The following is an 18,788-nucleotide window of genomic DNA, read 5'->3' on the forward strand; positions in this document are numbered from 1 at the left end:
TGAAGAAGAGGATATTTTGAAGGTGTTTTTCTGCTTATTGGAAATGTAATTTTGAACCGTCCAAAACATTCCTCAGGCCTCGGGGGACGGTTAATACTAATTGTTTGGGCTGTTCTGTCCTATCGAGGTTCAAAGGGAATCACCCCACAGTGCTCACAGACAGAGAGGGGGATTTGCTCAGGTGTTCTTATTATTTCCTTTCCTGAGGTTACATATTTGCCCCAATGAAACCCGAGTGTTACAGAAGAAGATGGGGGTGAAATTGTGGTTAATATCTTCCGTCTGTAGCTACGTACCGGCCGACCGCGCAGTCGTGTACAAAAAACAAAGCGCAGGTTGTTATCTGTGTCAAGTAACGGTAACAACTCATGTCGTCATGACAGAATTAGATCGGGGGGGGGAAAGCAAAGGGCTCATTTCTTCTCCTTTATCTACAGGCCGTCCAACGGAAAACAGAACAAATAACTCGCTTCAGAAGTGCCAAACTGACTTCCACATTTAGTTTTGAGGGTGTTCACGGAAAGTGAGCAGAAACTGAATTGCATTTGCACAAAAACTACTGTAACTTCTGTTTTTATCCTGTGACTGATGCTTTTATAATCTAACTGTTGTTTTTATTGCACCACGTATCCCATTAAATATTTATATGGTTGATCCATGTTTGTTCTTTTGTCACTTAATGCAACATTTGTGTGATAACCGTTGTGCTCTCAGATGTCAGCAGCCACACATGTGTCACTCTGCATCCGAACCTGTATCAGCACCGACTGAGGCGGGGGAGCGCTTTGTTATTGGGGCTGAGAGGTAGACTAAACAGCAGTACTGTCTGCAGAGTGTGTGTGTGTGTGTGTGTGTGTGTGTGTGTGTGTGTGTGTGTGTGTGTGTGTGTGTGTGGCTATTAATGCACTTTGATAAGAATAAATGGCAGCTGAAATAGTGCTGAGAGAATGTGAGGAATCTTGCACACACAGTGTTAGCCCTACATTTCCTCATGCTTTGTGTGTGTGTGTTTTAATGAAAGAGGATGGTGTGTGTTTAAAAGAAAGGAAGAAGGTGTGTATGTGTGTGTGTGTGTGTGTGTGTGTAAAAGTGTGTGTGTCCTTGTATTGTTGCCAGGCAGATACAGTCCTCCACATGGCTCACCTCTGACATCAGCGTTTGCTCGCCTCTCTCCTGCCACCACTGTGCCGCCAGTTTCTCCCCAGCGACTCAAGGCAAGCCCCCCCCCCCCCCCACAGATACACTTGACACACTCACCATATCGCTCCCACCATTAACTGCCCTTTCCCCCCCGCCCCTCCGTTGTATTTTTACTCGGGCTATTTGCGGGCTATTATGACAGCCGCATGTAAACACTCATCACTCTCGCTGGCGTCTGCCAAATCCTGCAGATTGGGCCCAGAGTGGGCCCGGGTCACTGTAACAATAGTGCACTGTACTCCGTTACATTTCATCACTTTTATTAAGTGGGATTGTGATGTTCTCAGAAAAGCTAGTATGTTGCATGTTTTAGTGCGATGGAAAGGAAGGCGCCACCGGCCTTCACCCCAACAAAACCCCTGAGTTTGACTTCATTCCAGCTGCATGGGACGAGTTTGAACAAGTGTTTCTATTATTTTGTCTACCCCGTTTACATCAGTGAGGGTAGGCTGAGTAATAGAAACGGCTCTCTGTATGAATACAGGTCAACAGCACTGCAGAGAGCATCCCTCAAACACCAACCCTCATGAAGGTAGGATGTGTTTAATAAACTGCTAACTGAGTGAAAACGTCAAAATATTCATTGATTATTAATTCTTTTTTTTAAGCTGTGTCCCAATCGGGGTTATTCTAGTAAAAACAACTGAAAAAACGACATCCTAAACTGGTAAATAAAATAAAAATGAACGTAAATCCATTTCAGTTTTAGTGTTTTAGCTCTAATATATCACCAAAAAAAGGAAAAAGCAAGAATACGGTCAACTCGAGACATTGAACCACAGAAATTCACGTCAATATCACACTGGATGGCGGATCAGACGCTATATAGTCTGAAGATGAAACATTGGACGTTAGAGTCCTCCCCATGTGTTCTGTATGTTTATGTAAACATTTATAGATTCTTATATAGAGACATTCTACCTGGTCCGAACAAAAACATGTCTGACAAACTGAAACTAAACTTAGAACTACTAAGCACACAAAAATAAAACAAAATAAAAACGAATTAAAGATTCAAACTATTAAAACCTCGGTCTGGATACAAGCAGGTTTTTTCTTGATATTATGTTTAGGCCCCTTAACCTTTAAGCTACCGGGATCATACTTTGAAATAAAACAAATGTTTTAATATCATTGATATGCCTCCATTACATGATTAATACTGTAATTGTGGAAATTGCAGTGTGAAAAAAAAGACTCCAGTTTGTAGATGTTGTTGTCACAGCATATTTTTATTGCACGCTTTTTTGACAACCATCATTTCATAATTTGTTTCTTAAAACATCATAATAATGCACAAATGCACTCTGTATCTGTATGACATCACTGCTGAGCACCACTGAATACTACCTGGATCAAATAATAGCTTAAAAAAACAATCCAAACAATTGCCAGGTGAGTTTGGTATTTCATTCTTATCACTTCATTGCTACAAATTGACACATTCACAGGAACATAGTTTCCTTCCACCTCGTCGTGTTGATGCAGTTAAACCTGAATGATTGTGGCTCACAGTTTGGATGTGATTTACATAAGTCCGTATCAATAACTTTACTACGCAGCTGTGTTCAGCGAACCGTCACACTTCTCCCTCCAGCTGCTTGATGTCAAAGGTCAATAAAACAGCCATGTCGCTGGACTCCCCCGAGGCGGCGGCCAGTTTCAGAGGTTGGAGACCGTTTCCGCTGAAGACCTCGCCCTCCCAGACTCTGCTCTTATTCAGTTTCAGATCAGTCCGCGTCTCTCCCATCATGCTCACCCTCTGGGCCCCGGGGACCCTCACCCTGAAGCGGACCCACGCCAGGGGCTTCAGCAGGCCCACGCGAGGCTCAAAGAGCACGCAGCCTTTCCTCCAGGCGGAGTAGACGCCGGGGAACGGAGGCCCCGGCTGATCGCAGCTGTTCCTCAGAACAAAGTCACACATGGGGCTGAAATCTCCACCGGGGGGGATTTTGGCGTACAGGCCCAGCCGATACACCCCGGCGTCGGGCAGGCTGACGCTCACCGTCACCTTGCTGTCCGTGTACGTGCAGAAGAGCTGCCGTGACAGCGGGACGGCTGCCGGTTTGTTCCCCTCTCTGCTGAGCACAGTGTGAAGCTCGAGGTCCCGCTGGTTGTGGAAGGTGACGTTACACTTGCCCTGCTGGGTGCTCACCAGCGCTGTCGTGTGGCTGAATTTGGACAGCCCCGCCTCTAACGTGCGGCTCCCCGGGCCGCACACCGAGCTCAGGTTAGGAGGGTAGAGCTCATCCGGTCCGACCACCTTCCCTTTGCAGTGCAACAGGAAGTTTCCAGCGTTCTGGAACTTGACTTCTGTTTTCTCGTAGTCTCGCACGAACACCGACAGCCGGTAGAAGCCGCGCAGGGGGCACAGGACGTGGCAGGTCAGGACATCCGGTTGGATCTGAGTAGCCAGGCAGCGCTTGGCCACGGCAGCTTCCAGCCCTGGGTGGCCCAGCTCACACAGCAACATCAGAGGCCTGGACGTCTTCAACGCCAACTCGAAGACGCCTTCTACCGCCTCGGCGGCCTCGCTGCCCTGGCTGCTGCCCGCGACGCCCAGAGATCCGGCAACGGGCTGCAGGCCCCAAGACAAGAAGGGGTTCTCTGGGATCTCCTCCATGGCCCTGGGGATCGGACACTCCACCGTGAAGGAGCAGATCCAAATCAGAGACGTGGTGGCCGTTTCAGGCCGGGCGAAAACCTTGACGTCGTACACGCCGCTCGCGGGCGGCAGCAGCTGCAGCCTCATGCTCCGATGGGAAACCGTCACGAGGCCGAAGGTGGAGTTGCTGGAGTCTTTCTGCTCTGGAGCTCCACGATGTAGAAGGTCCTGGTGCTGTGTGATCTCATAGGTAAACGTGGCTGGCCTGGAGAAGCTCAGGGACACGTTTGCCTCGCCGTCATCTGAGAAGGAAACCACATTGTTTATCAGACCTTTTCTCTTCAACTGAAAATAGATGTCGGTGGGCATAATAGCTGGAATCCATTTCACAGAAGCAAATACTTAAATAATATGCATATCATTTGATTTTCAGTGCCTAAAATGACGTACAAACGGGAGGATTGATACATTTGTGAGCTGAGGACGGACCTGTGACGATGTGGAAGTGGTGAGGCTGAATCAGCCGGAGCCCCATGGTGAAGAAGGCCGAGGTCTTGAAGACCCTCCTCTCGAACTCCTCCAGGGGGATGGGCGCGTCCAGGAGCTGCCACTTCTCCTCATCGGGGAAGTGCGATTCTATGAACTCCTCTGGGTCCGTCAGGAAATAGAAATCGTCGAACCTTGGAGGCAACAGATGGCGACGGCAGACTGGTTTGAGACTCGACTCGCTGCTGGTTTCGTGTGTGTGTGTGTGTGTGTGACGATAAAGCGAAAGGGCAAACTCAATCTTAGCTTTTTACGGAAACCATCGCAAACCTTCTGATGAAGCTTTCGTGTTGCACATCTACTCGTCCGGCTCCCCAGCAGGCGTCCAACAGGAACCACTGTCCTCCCAGAAGCACAGAGTTCCACAGGTGGTCTGATGTCACGTTCTTGAGGCTCTGGCCCTGAAGGTACCCGATGCCCTTACTGTGGCCCGGCACTTCTTGGCACTCAATGCCCACCTCTCTGTAAACACAAACCAAACAGAGCGCTCACTGCTTCTTTTATTTATGTTCAAGGTTATGTTGGTTATGCTGTATAGGTCTTTAATACAACCACATTATTTATTTACACTCAGAAGGGACCAAGGACGCAGCACAATGCCGAGGTGGAAGAATCTGAAGAGAATGAGCGCTTAGCGCGGTTTAAACTTTGTATTGACTCAAAAGAACTCAAACAGAAAAATGTGCTGCAATGTGGAATCATAATTTGTGACATGTTTTTCACTTTACACAGGAAATTCTTTCAACATGACGGCATAACGGTTTAGTCTCAGACAGGAGATTTGAGTTATAGTCGTGTTTACCTGCACATCTCTGAACAGAGGCTGGAGTAGCCGCAGCACACGCCCCGACCGGCGGCTATCACCTCCTCCGGGGAGCACAGCCTCTCTGAGCGGCCGAGGTACCCGCTCACATCGTACTCTACGAAGACAGCATTCCTTTTATCCCAAAGCGTTCAGAGCACAGTGCCTTATATTCCCCCTTCCTGGCGGTTTCCCTATTTTGTCGCATTACAAACTGGAATTAAAATGGACTTTTATTTGGATTTTATGTAATAGACCTACACAATAATGAGTGAAATAATAGTCCTCTCTTGGCAGGTTTGTTGTGGTGCCATATTCTGTAATGGTGCTCTGTTGGGTGACTCTTAGATTGCACACAGGTGAACGTTTTAAACTAATTATGTGACTTCTGAAGGTCATTTATGGCACTGGATCTTTATTAGAGGCGTTACAGCAAAGCGGGTGAAAATGGACTGTACTTGTGTAGCTTTTCTAGCTTTTCCGACCACTCAAAACGCTTGCACACTACTTGTCATCGTTCATCCATTCGCACGCATTCATGCGCTGATGGTAATGTCTTGCCCAAGGACGCATCGACATGCGGTGCTGGGGACCGGACCGGCGATCCTTTGATTGAAGGCCGACCCTGCTCTCCACTGAGCCGCAGACGCCCGCAGTCCCACGCACCGCTTTTCAGTTTTTCTATTCTCTATTTCTCTATCTAGAATATTATTTCACTTCAACAATATGACTATTTTGTGCAGGTCCATTACATAAAAAAAAAATCAATTTTAATACAAAAAAAGAAGGAACAACAGCAAACGCCTGTGAAGTCTCACAGAGCTCTCGGATCTATATGCAAGTAAGCGTAGTTCAGTAAAATACGCACCGATGTTGTGGCACAGCCAGACCCAGATGGCGCGAAGCCTCTCCAGCTCATTTCTGGCTCCTTGTGTGACGCTCTGCACTATCGTCTTCACATCATACACACACTTATCCTTCAGCTGCAACACACACACACACACACAAGAGAGATTTTGTCAGATCAAATGTGTTTCTATAGGCGCATTAGTCCTATAAGTGTTAATCATACAGCTACCCAAGGATGCAGTCTTTGTGTTTTCATGTAAACCATCGTCACAGTCTTGGTTTTTTTTCCTCGTCTTACAGCAACGTCCTGTTTGCCGTCTCAGTGCCATTCAGTGTTTTGAACAAAGGTCACCGTGGTCTGTGCTCAAGGATGTGAGTGCTGCCTGAGAGCTGACGTGTCTGCTCTGGTTTTATTGCAGCAGATGAGTCGGCGTTCTCCTGCAGAGCTCAGGAGCACAAAGACCCAGATCTGTGCTGGCCTTGTTTGTGCTGTTCTTCAGCTTTGGGTCTGTTTTATCTTGTTGAAGTGTGGACGAGCTGACCGTGATGTTTGTTGTTCTGCAGCAGCTTAATATGTGAAGCGTGCACTTATGTCGGTCGCCGTCTAGGTTATTAAAGATTCTGTTTTTGTCAATAAGAAGTAAACATGTTGACACTTCCTGTGTTGTGTTTGCACCGGGATGTTCTGTGTGAGTGTGCTCACCTCTGCTCCGGCCCTGATGGCGTGAGAGTCGACCCTGCTGAAGACCTCAGAGTTGGTGAACAGGTCCTTTCGCCGCCGCCTCTTGCCCGCCGACGGAGGGGGCGCCCTCTGTCCCAGGTGTGCTTTCGGCTTCAGGTACCCGTGCTCCTCCGCTTCCTTCCTCACGGCGCTCTTCTTCACCACGGTGATGGTCCTGGCCGCGCTCTCGGACGACAGCTGCCTCTTCGCCACGGGGCGCTGATCTTCGCCCTCAACCGTCAGCCTGGAGATCACGGCGCTCTGGGAGGCGTCGGTGCAGACCAGGACCCGGGCAGCTGGCTTGTCCCCCCCAGGAGGAGGCTTTGGACTCTTCTGGGCCTGCTTCTCATTTTGTACCAGAGCTCCTGTAACAGCGACGGGGCTCGCTTCGCTTGAGATCCGATTCTCCTGGAGGTCATGGAGCTTCACCTGAACGCGTCCCTCCTGGGTCACCTCATCTTGCTGAGAAAGGCGTGCAGCACAGGAGAAGGGGAAGGAGAACTTCTGAATTGCAACTTTAGCTGACATTATGCTGGAAGCATGGCCTCCTAACCAAAGAGAAGGTAGATACTATTCAAAAAAGACAGAAGCCAGTTTCTTTTGAGCTAATATTCTTAAATATCTGAGCAGGTACAGCTTCAGTGCCTTGTTCAACAGCTTACAATCAAACACATTGGCGGCTGTGATAAAGATCCATTCTGCACTGAGTGATGCAGGAAGTAAATTCTATATAGTACATTCTGTGTAAGACAGTGATGAATTGGCAATTATATCATGTCTATTCATGACCAGAAATGAACGCAAAGGTTGGAATCATTAGTCACTGTCACAGCGAGCAGCGCAAAGAAAGTCAAAGCCCTCACCAGATTAGTGTGACCTTATAACTTCCTGTATGTGATGAACCTGCAGATTGATGGCCGCATCCAACGCGTCCTAAAAACCAGCAACATGTGTGTGTGAACGCGCCGGTGAACGTATGTTGACCGAAACCCCTTTGGGCAGGTTGGCACAGCGGAGACACTGAGCGTCCTTCAACCCCGGATGCCCCGGGGCCGAAGTATCTGCCAAGGCTCAAGTGTCCTCCGGCGGGGCCACTCGGTCCTATCAGCTCCGTGGGCACTACGCAGACCCTGACCTCTGACCTTCCTGGAGTGCGACTAAGGCAGAGCTCCCGGAGGATTTCGTGAGGTATCACCACCCGTGTTGGAGTTAATCCAATCACAATGCTAAAATGCAATCACAATCTTCTTTTTCTGACAAGCACTTACCCCCCCAAAAAAACAACATACAGCATTTTAGTATCACTGATCTTTGGTGTTCACGATGACTCTTCAACATGCAGATGTATGTTAGATTTACACATGAAAAGAAAGGCGGGTGAACCCAGTCCAGGTAGGTTTGAATGCCGCTACATCCCTAAAAGTCGCCGAGTATTTTACTCACCCTGAGAGGATGTCAAATGTTTGCTGGAGTGTCGGGCAGAGATGTTTCCACTGTGTGTTCTCAGTGGTCCCCGGTTACAGGGAAGGCTTATATACTCCCCCAGTGGCCTGCCAGCACAGGCCCCAGAATAACAGGCCTAAAAATACTACAAAGCAGTTAAGACCAGCCAATAGAGTAAGCCCCAACTGAGGAGTGTGACGTCCATGTGTGTGTGTGTGTGTGTGAGAGTGTATTCCTAAGTGTGTGTGTGGCTTACAGATGCGTGCTCTGATGTGCTTTGTGTGTGTGTGTTTGTGTGCTCCGTACATGCATTTGCTAATATCTCAGTGCACGAGCGAGTGTGAATGTGTGTGTGTGTGTGTGTGTGTGTGTGTGTGTGTGGCCGGCCGGGTGGGAGGTTGGCACGTGACGGAGGGGCCTCAGCCAAACGAAGGGGTTTATGGAGAGTCCTGGCGAACGATAACGCCGGCGTGAACATCAAACGCACCCTCAGTCACCCCTGTTTCTGTCACGCACGCAGAAATACACAATTTACTTCATCTCAGTAGCATTCTGCAACGCACCCGTCTGAACATGCTGATCACTTTTATTAGATTAGACGTGTGCAGAGGAGCTCCCAATGGTTGCACACAGGTCAGTATCACATGCAATGTCTCAAAACATGTTCTAGGCTTACATCTACAGTTCCAAACGCAGACCACGTTCATTCAACGTGTTAAAACTAGTATTCAGATCCTTTACTCAGATCCTTTACTTCAGTAAAAGTATGAATAACACTGAAAATACTACAAGTCCTGCATTCAAAACTTTACTTAAAAGTATGTATCAGCAAAATGTATTTAAAGTACTTATTGAGCCGTTTAATGTACTTTACTGTTCTATATGATGTTTCTGGATTAATATTACTGCTGCATCCATGTGTGTGTTGCATTTTTACTGCTGTGGGTGTTTTGTTTAACTGCTTTAGATCCTGTTGGTGAGTTTACATCAATGCATCGTATTCCATAAGATCATCGTATGTCTGTCGCCTCGCTGTCCTGTTAGAACCTCGTACCTCTAAAAAGAAAAACAGCTGTTCTCAGCTTTGTCAGCTGATCCTAGAAGGGTTTTTACATATTGAGCTTTTTTAGCGTCTTTCAGTTTGTCACCAACACATCTGGAGATACGTGGTTTTCACTGGACGGGAAGGAGATGAAGAACTGTCATCTGAACAGTTATAAGCTGTCAGACAAATGAGTAAAAAGGAGACTGTAAATGATTTGACTGACTTCACGGTAAATCACTGGCTACGAGTCTCATTGCTTTCACAGTAAATTATGTTGAAATATTTACAGTAACATCTTGTGAAAACCTGGAAATAATTTACAGCGTAAGTAAAGTATTTCCCTCTGAGATGTAGTGGAGTAATGGTATAAATTGGCACAAAATGGAAATACAAGTACCCCAAATTTGTACTGAAGTACTGTACTTTTGTAAATATACTTTCCAGCAATGGGAGCAGTGGAAACAGGCCGTTATCACAGGTTCACCGCTGCTGCTTTGAACTTCTAACACGTGCGTGCATAAATACCACAGAAAGGAAAATGTGAATCCAGCTTTTGTCCAATTGATCCACCGCAAAAAAATGAGGAGAAAGAAGGAGAACTTGTTGGTTGATCACCGTAACACCTCAGCTCACCCCACAGACACGGCGTTACATAACACCGCCATATGTTGGTGTTGATGTCGAGGACGGAGGTGGCCGTCCATCCGTCGACGCTGGATCCTGAGCCAGCTGACTGTGAAACCGAGGAGTAATAATGCCATCTGGAACAGCTGTCAGCCAAGGAATCTCGCTCCGGCTTATTAGAGAGAGAGGGGGGGGGGGGGGGGGGGGGTTCTCTCCAACTCAGAGAGGTAAAACACACGACGGGGGGAGATGTGGAGCATTGATATGGCAGAGAAATGAAAAGGAAATCACTGCAGGCTGAAAAAAGAGGAATGTTTATCTGCTGCCAGGCTTTAGTGAATTTCTCTCAGTGAGAAAATATGGATTTCAGTTCCTTTCGGTGTTTGTGAGCTTTCGATGTCTGGTGTATGCGAGAAGTCAGTGCAATTTATTCAGCAACCTTTCACCCTATTTAACCATCAGACATGAGTAGACTGTGTGTTTTCAGTACAGTGGTCACTAAATACGCATCCTAAACATTCCTCCTGGGATCAGAAATGACTGCAGTCATTTTGTAAATGTTTTTGTACTTATTATTTCGAGACCAATGACAGTGTACACTCCTCAGTACTTATCGATGTTATTTAACACTCAAGGTCCTCTTACTGTTCTAGAGTTGGTCTTCCTCGCCCGTGCACCCTCCAACTGTAGAGCTATAGGTGACATGATGACAACTGAACTCTCCTTGTGTCTACCGCACAAACTCCGCCTGCAGAGGGAGACGTTGTTGAACATCCAGAAAAAGCAAGTAAGTGGACCTTGAGTTACGATTGTTTGCTTACAAACATTTACATTCACACTGAATTCTTTTTGTTTCAAGCCGATTTGAATCTGGACAGTACACAAGACAACTGTAGGCATTTATTAACAAAAAAGAATAAATTGAATAACAGCAAGTGAAATAAAGGTGCATTGGAGGAAATGTATCAAAAGCATGGGAAAATAAGATAATGTGAAATTTAGACTTGAAATGGGCTAAAGTTGGAGTGTATGAGGTGTGTGTGTGTGAGTGTGTGTGTGTGTGTGTGTGTGTGTGTGTGTTTGCAGCATATCTTCACCATGTTTACTTCTGACTGGAGGCACAAAAACAGTTTCCTTGAGATCTGAGGGACGAACTGGGTTTATATTCTTCAAACAAATCAACAACATATTTTGGCCTTCGGCTGTTATGTGATTTATAAACTAACAGAACCACTTTTAAAAAAAAACCTATTCTATAACTAACAGGGAGCGTAATGTCCTCGGCTGTCTTGGTTTCTCGTTATTGTAGCTGCTGCTGCTGCCGTCAAAATGTGTTGCGCATTGCACCCTGCTGGAGATGAAGGCATGAATGAGTTTCTCTAAGTCTCACGTGGACACGAGACCTCTGATTCCTGCTATTTATAGAGGATAAAACGCTGCTTCAGTCATTACCGTGGTAGTGTCGATGCAGCTGCTGGAGCTACATTCTGAAAATATTTCTAACTTGGGTTTTAGTTTTTATAGCAAACTGTAAGGGGGAAAAAAAGGAGAAAGTTACAGAGTGCAGTGTGACTGTTATGATCAAAGGGCTGACTCCCACCTACAGATACAAATACAAGTTTGATCAGATCTCTGGGATACAAGCTTTGTAAAAGGGTTTTAATAAGGGTGTGCTGCATAAAGTGCATCTATACCTGGAAATAATCAAAGAGCGCCCGTGAGTATGCAAACCTACCTGCCACAGCCTCCTCTTCCAACAGCTGGCGAACGCAGCTTAAAAACAGCATAATATGGACAGATGGCCTCTGTTATAATGGATTGGTTGTATATTGTAATTTTAATGCATTGTGTAAAAAAAACTAATCAATGGTAAGTGTGGTGACAAGCTACTGTACTGTATAGGCTTTATAGTTGTGGTGTATTTCCCATAGAAAATCATAAAATAACCTGCCTTAAGGATTTAAATTTACATCATCACAATTTTAACCACAGCAACAAAGATGCAAATCATCTAAACATAGACAAAAAATGACACAAGATTACAAATGACACAAAATGACTACAAAGAGACACAAAACAACCACATAGAAACATAAAACATCTAAATAGATGAAAAACAACTAGAAGGAGACAAAGAATACAGAAGACACGCTAAATGATTAAAAATAGATGCAAAATCAACACAAAGATGCAAAGCGACTAATATAGATGCAAAACAACCACAAAATGACCACAAGGAGGTGCAAAGCGACTACAAACTACCCCAAATGACCTCAGAGAGCCATAAAACAACCACAACGAACACAAAATGACCAAAAACACGCACACAAAACGACTACAAACGAAGACAAAGTGACCATTAAAGAGACACTCAACTACTACAAACAACCAAAAAATGACCAGATAGAAACAATAAATGACTACAAACAACTACATAATTACCAAAAACACACAAAACGACCACAAAACAAACACAAAATGACTACAAAGAGATACAAAACGACCAAAAGTAAACGGAGAACAGTCACGAGGGATGCAAACTGATCTGGTTTCCTAACTTCATCTAAAAAACATTAGCAGCAACTGAACACATTTATTTTCATTCTTTTTTTAATATATATTTACTTGAGCTTTTATTTTGTATTTTTTTTAAATATATTTGTAATTGTTAGTCCATGTATCAGAAGTGATAGGGAGCACCGTGTTTGTACCTTTACAGCAGCAGTAGCTGGTGGCAGGTGTCACGTTCAGTGACCGGTTATTCAGTCCGACACTAGTTTGGTCTCGTGCCTATAAGGTGCGGTGGGCGGGGTCACTGGTTCAGGCACTCGGCGGGCGCGTGCTGTCAGCAACACCTGATGATGACCATATCGTGACTTTTTTTTTTTTTTTTTTAATCTATTAATGTAGCCACCGGACGAAACAGACGCCTCATTTTTTTGTTTTTACTCGTTTCCTGTGAAACAAGTAAGAAAAGCCGGTGAGAGAAAATACTCGAGACGTTATCAGGACACCGGGGACGTTATGGAAACTGTTCGGGACGATGGAGAGGTGACGGAGGCGTCAGTCAATCGATTTACTGCAGGTAAGAAGATGCGTTTAACGTCTTGCTCGCGTGTTCTCGCACGCGGGTCAACTGTCGTGACATTTATGGTTTTGGTGTAAGAACCGGTGTTTTATTTTTATTTTTGCACAACTCTAAAAAATGATTCCATGATGCAAACTACTGAAGCTACTTGTCATGCATGATGGCATCCAAGTCATAGCTGTCTACAGAGTTAGTTAAAGTGCAGTGTGTGTGTGTGTGTGTGTGTGTGTGTGTGTGTGTGTGTGTGTGTGTGTGTGTGTGTGTGTGTGTGTGTGTGTGTGTGTGCAGAGAGATGGAGAGATAAAGACAGATGGAGAGAGATATTCTCCTTTAATTAAATGGGACACAAACTGCACCAGAGGAGGGCCAATTTACTAAAGAGGGAAATTAGGCAGGAGTGGAAACAAGACTTAAGAAACAGCCTCCATTATGTAGCTTCAATTGCTTTGCAGAGTTGTTAGGCTAATATTTCCCAACTGTTGCAGTCATTTAAGTGCTGCAGGACAACCTGCAAACTGCAACATCCACTGTACCTGTCTCAGAGCTAAATAACATGCTCCTCTGGTGACAGACCGTGTAAATCAAACATATTGCGCTGTCGGTCACGTCTTTAACAGTGGAGTCACATATGTTCCTCCATCATGTTGACATCTTTGGTTTCACCCGACACGTGTTCTGACGTGTCAGGAGATGTGTGAGGAGTACAGCACAGCTCGTTGTATGTGGAGAGAGGGACTGTCGGGCACAGCGGTAAACAGTGTCGCTGGTGCCAAGACGCATGTAAACAAGCGGCTTTAAATACAACAAACAGTCAAATGTGGCATCTTGAGAACGTCACGCTCTGCCATGCTTTTGCAGCCTCACATTTACATTTTCAGGGCCTCTTGGAATGAGCACAATGGCCGCCGATCAGGTGACTAAAACACAATATTCCCAATGATAAATTAGAAGAGAGGTAGTGACTTATGTGAACTCTGGGAAGAAGTCCAAACACATCACAAGAAACACACCAAAGATGTAGGAGCAGATAAGTAGCACGTGTACCTTTTTTAAATCTATCAAATACAACACATTCATGTTATTGTGTCCGGTACTGCGGTTTCAAATGTGTTTCTCTAACTGACTATTTTGACTCAGTGCTGATTCTGTGACTTCTTATAATAGATTCAATGTTGATTCATCTGACCTGCATGCAGTTGTAGAAGTCAGTGGTCAGCTGATGAATCCATTACTGGCTCAACAGAAAAGTGAAGCGCAGCAATTCGTGGAATCGATTCATCATTCAAGTCATTTTTTGAGCAAACATCAGTTAATATCTTCTCAAATTTCAAGATTTGCTCTTTTTTTCTCACTTTGTTATGACGATGAATATAATGTTTGTTTGTGTTTATCAGACAAAACAAGACATTTGAACAGTCAAAGGGCATTTTTCCCTATTTTCTTACATTTGACAGACTAAACGGTTAATCGGTTCATTAGAAATAATCAATATTTAATAGACAATAGTAATAATAATGTAGCATGTTTCTATGAAGTTACATAGAAACCATGTAAAACGATTCTTTGAAGGTGTGAAACAGGGTTTCCTTCATGCTGTAGGCTTGCAGTCGGCTGATTTTCTTTTAACCACATCAAAATGAAATCAAGGAGCTTGTAATTTGGAACACTTCTCAGAAAGACTCTATTAGCCTTTTGAACCTTATGTTGCCTTATCTTGTATTTTTAATTGGTCGTTGCAGAGCAGAGGCTTTACAGCCCTGAATCCTTACAAAAAAAATAAAAAATCTGTATTCCTCTGACCTTGAATTTCCCCAAACAAGCACTTTTTCCACACATCATCCGGTGTGTATTGTGTAACGGCCTGTCCTCACCAGGATTACCTCTTCTCTTTTTTTTTTTTTATACATGCCATTTGGCTGACACTTTCATCCTGAGCTCCTGGTGGACTTGAGAGTGCATCCATGTTGTGTTGTTCCTGTGGGAGTGGAGCTTCTATCTGTGACGCCGTTAATGCCGTGCTCTACATGTTGACCTGCTCTGGAGAACACAGCACGACCCTGTTAGTAATGTAGAGCACACATTTAGAAAATGTCTTTACGCAACAGCATCTTCAACCCTTTTTTTCACTTTGTTTATCGGGATTGTGATGTCAACAAGTGCAGTCTGGTACAACACCGGATTATAGCTTCACTGAAATATTATGGACATAAAAAAAAAAAGACAAGAAAAAACAGAACGGTACATCGTGATGATAAAATGTAATAAAAAGAACATATAATAAAAAAACAAACAAATAAAAAAAGAGATTGAAATAAATACATTACAAAGTAGGCGATGGTATTTAAAAATGAAAAGACAAAAGTTGCAGAGACTGCTGGGTAGTGTGATTGTCTCTTTATATGCTTAAGAAAGGGATTCCACACTTTATTTAGAGTCCCTTCATCAGTATTTTATTTTCTCTAACTTAAGTCATGTGTGCAGTAAATATGTCTTCTAGATATGTCATCATAAAAAGGTAAATATTCAGTCTTTGCTCAGGAAATAACACACCACGTAATGTCATTTAGACTCCTGAGTGACGGCAGTGATGGAATGATCTGTGAGTATTTGTCTCTCTCTTCTTCACTACGACCCAAAGTAGAAACCAAACTATTCAATTAGCTGAACGCACCGTTGTTACGACAGGACTGTGTCTTTGCATGTGCAGCAATTCATTGCTTATTAAGATAATCTGCAGATGAATTCATTGGTTGCATTCGGTGATTATTCAATGACAGTTTTAAAAAAAAGTGATTTTTAATGAAAGGACAACATTGGCCCGGATTGTTGCAGTAACCCAGCAACACAGATGGAGGAACATACAATTCACTGAGTTACAAAGAAGCTTTTTTAAAAATGTCTCCAAGCTTAGATAATCAAGTTTTACAAAATGTACCTTGGAAAAAATATTTTTCAAAACTTACAATTGCGTATGAGTCATTAGCGAACCCAAGGTCTTGAATATATTCAGTATTGAACAATTTGTGGATATAAAGCGACGGATATGAGGTCAGAGTACGTCTTTAGTGTTCCCATGAATCCTCTTGTCCGTCTTACGTAACAGTGTCAGTGGTGTGTTCAAGGACGCGTGGGGGATTTGGGTCACAGTGTTAATTGTTTGTTAAGTGTCATTCATTATTGTCTGTCTGGCGGGGCTGCAGTAGAATCAAGTAGCTACTGGTGAAGACATTAAACTGGTAGTTCACACATATGAATGTGCACATAATATAAAGACAAGTAAAACGCAACAAGTCTGAGAATTACAGGATGTTTTATCCATCAAATCATTCTGAAGTAATTGGTTTCTAAAATCTTTAAAATGTAAAAAAATCAGAACCTAAAGCCACGTTCAGCTTTTCATGTTTTTGTCCAAGCAATCTTTCTACAGTAACCACTAACTTTTATTCATTGTTCTTTTATAAGCGTGATGACGACACTAAACTACTTCAAGGCGACCTGAAACTAGAGGTTGAGACCATAAACTCATGTTTACAATGTTTACTGAGGTAATAAATCAAGAGAGAAGTAGAGTCATTTCCTCATAGACTTCTATACAACCAGAGGAGTCGCCCCCTGATGGACATTAGAGAGAATGCAAGTTTAACACACTTCAGCATCGGCTGTACTCTGCAGAAAGCAGCAGGTTGCATTGAGATACATTCTGATGCGTTGACGCTGTATTCAGTAAAAATGAGCACTGGCCGAAAGTAAATGATAGCGCTATCATGATGCTGTAAAATGTAATCCTCTAAAGTGTAGTTTTTGTAAAGAATCTTGAGTAGATCCAGTTGTTTGAAGGAGACTATAAAATATATATTAGAGAAGGATTTACGACCTTTAACTTCCTAACACTAAAGTACAGTTTCCATCCAGACTGGTCCCAGCTTCTCAAATGTGAGGATCTGCTGCTTCCCCCTATTTGCTATCGTTGTCAACTGACAGTCGGACAAAAGACATTTGAAGACGTGAACTCTGGGAAACAGTGATGGACTGTGTACAAACATCTGAGTGGATGAGTGGAGACACCTTACTGAAGCTCTTTAGTGCTTTACTGCCTGAAACAGACATTTTACAAATGACAGTAATGTTATTACACTTCACTGCTCACATATATACTCTTCCACAGAATGCCACTTGAGTATGTCATTGGAAACAGGAATACATGGAAAATCCTGCTGGAAATATTGGTTTACGATCTACCGGCACGCCGATGAATCACGTGTGTCCACATTCAGAGTGTGTGCGAGCGAGCGCGATGGTGCGTTGTGTTTGTCTGCGTGCGGTTTTAGGACGGACGCGTTTTTTTTATTCTCCTTGGCGAGCGGCATCTGAAAAACAATGCAAGGCAGGAGGCAGTGAGGAGGAGAGGAAACCCCACCCAGTGTTTGTCCACTAGCTGTGTGTGTGCTGTCTTCCTGCTCACAGCACAGTACAGCAAGGTGCCCTTTTGCAGTTTATTGCGGCGCTTCCAACGCGCTCTGGAGGTGCACAGAATGTTAAGGCTGGCAGCAGCAGAGTGTCATCTCTTTGCTTTTTCTTCAAAAGCGCTTGTCTGCGAGCAAAAGGCTTCTTTTCAGAACGAGGCGGCTTAATCTATTTTCATAAAGGTGACATGCACTCCTGGAAAAAAAAATATTAATAGCACAAAGTAGGAGCCTGTAGTCTTGGCTGATAAACATCAGGAAATTATCATTTTCTCAAAGAGATGGGTATTGATTTCAAAATGAATTCTTTAACCACACATCAGATTAGGCGAGTAGCACGTGCTGTATTATTAGATTAATTACCATGACTATTAATCTTTAATTTGGACATTTTGTTAAGGATAGGAGGAAATATGAGCCACCCTACCACTTACTGGTGTCCGTGATAGAAGCTCCTTCAAAATGAACGTCGTCCTGACTTAATCAGTGCAATATTTGACAAATATCTTGCCATAAGAATGGGCTTTGTGGCAATTTAAATTAAGTTCCAAGCCAGACCCACCTATGAAATGTAAAAGTAGTATTTTGGTCAGGTCCTCTTGGAGGAGAGTGTGATTTACAGCGAGGGAGGAGGAGGCAGGAGGAGGCAGGAGGAGGCAGGAGGAGGCAGGAGGAGGGAGGAGGAGGGAGGAGGATCCGTGGTGCTGATTTCACCGTTTCACTCACTTGAAAGTAAAAAGTGTCCGTGTCAGCATCGCTTCCCTGTGAGGGCTTTTGGAAATGTAAAGACAACAAACATTTCCTGTGGAGTGGTGTCTCTGTGTGTGTGTGTGTGTGTGTGTGTGTGTGTGTGTGTGTGTGTGTGTGTGTGTGTGTGTGTGTGTGTGTGTGTGTGTGTGGAGGGGAAACGTGTCGGGGAAACTGCAGGTCAAAGAGCACGGCCACTATCTTCAATCCATGCCGCTTCTTGCTCTGCACATTTCTTTATCTGACCAATCGGAGATCAGACAAGCCTCGCTGAGATAACCACTCTGTGTTTCACTATTAATAAATAAATCTTCTACTCACTTTCACACTATAGGTTTGATTTGAAAACAGAGAATAGAAATGACATGTTTTGAAGAAGCTGTGTAGCTTCCAGCAGAGGGCACTGTGTCTGTCTCTGTCTCACTCCACCACATCGTCTCTCCTGTCGGGTGTCTTTGGGGATTATATTCAAGATATTTTGTTTAGGAATCCTGAGTCATCCTTTTGTCTATTTTGCATCAGCGATACAATAATCCTTTAATTTATCATTATTACCTCATTCTCGGCTGCTGACTGTTTCCCCCTTTGGGGATTAATAAATCCATTTTTATTTGGGCATTGTGGAGAATTCTTCATGGGGATATTAGGAAGAGAG

General features: G+C 44.1%; 1 protein-coding gene across 1 annotated transcript; it reads right to left on the reverse strand.

Moving 5' to 3' along the window:
* Positions 1–2,511: 2,511 nt before the first annotated feature.
* On the reverse strand, positions 2,512–8,215 carry ky (kyphoscoliosis peptidase). Its single transcript, XM_079174076.1, has 7 exons — positions 8,167–8,215; positions 6,706–7,271; positions 6,022–6,136; positions 5,154–5,271; positions 4,622–4,813; positions 4,295–4,485; positions 2,512–4,107 (listed from the first exon to the last, which is right to left on the reverse strand). The coding sequence occupies exons 2-7, from the start codon at positions 7,249–7,251 to the stop codon at positions 2,780–2,782; spliced, it is 2,490 nt and encodes an 829-aa protein (XP_079030202.1). The 5' UTR covers positions 7,252–7,271; positions 8,167–8,215; the 3' UTR covers positions 2,512–2,779.
* Positions 8,216–18,788: the final 10,573 nt, after the last annotated feature.

The sequence above is a fragment of the Pholis gunnellus genome, assembly GCF_910591455.1.
Source record: "Pholis gunnellus genome assembly, chromosome: 15".
Taxonomy (NCBI): domain Eukaryota; kingdom Metazoa; phylum Chordata; class Actinopteri; order Perciformes; family Pholidae; genus Pholis; species Pholis gunnellus.

Excerpts from the sequence above, each read along its gene's own strand:
- ky (XM_079174076.1), bottom strand. The coding sequence starts at position 7,251 with ATGTCAGCTAAAGTTGCAATTCAGAAGTTCTCCTTCCCCTTCTCCTGT. Across the intron at positions 6,137-6,705 it reads CCATCAGGGCCGGAGCAGAG|CTGAAGGATAAGTGTGTGTA; the intron begins GTGAGCACACTC and ends TGTGTGTTGCAG. Across the intron at positions 5,272-6,021 it reads CTGGCTGTGCCACAACATCG|AGTACGATGTGAGCGGGTAC; the intron begins GTGCGTATTTTA and ends CTGTCTTCGTAG.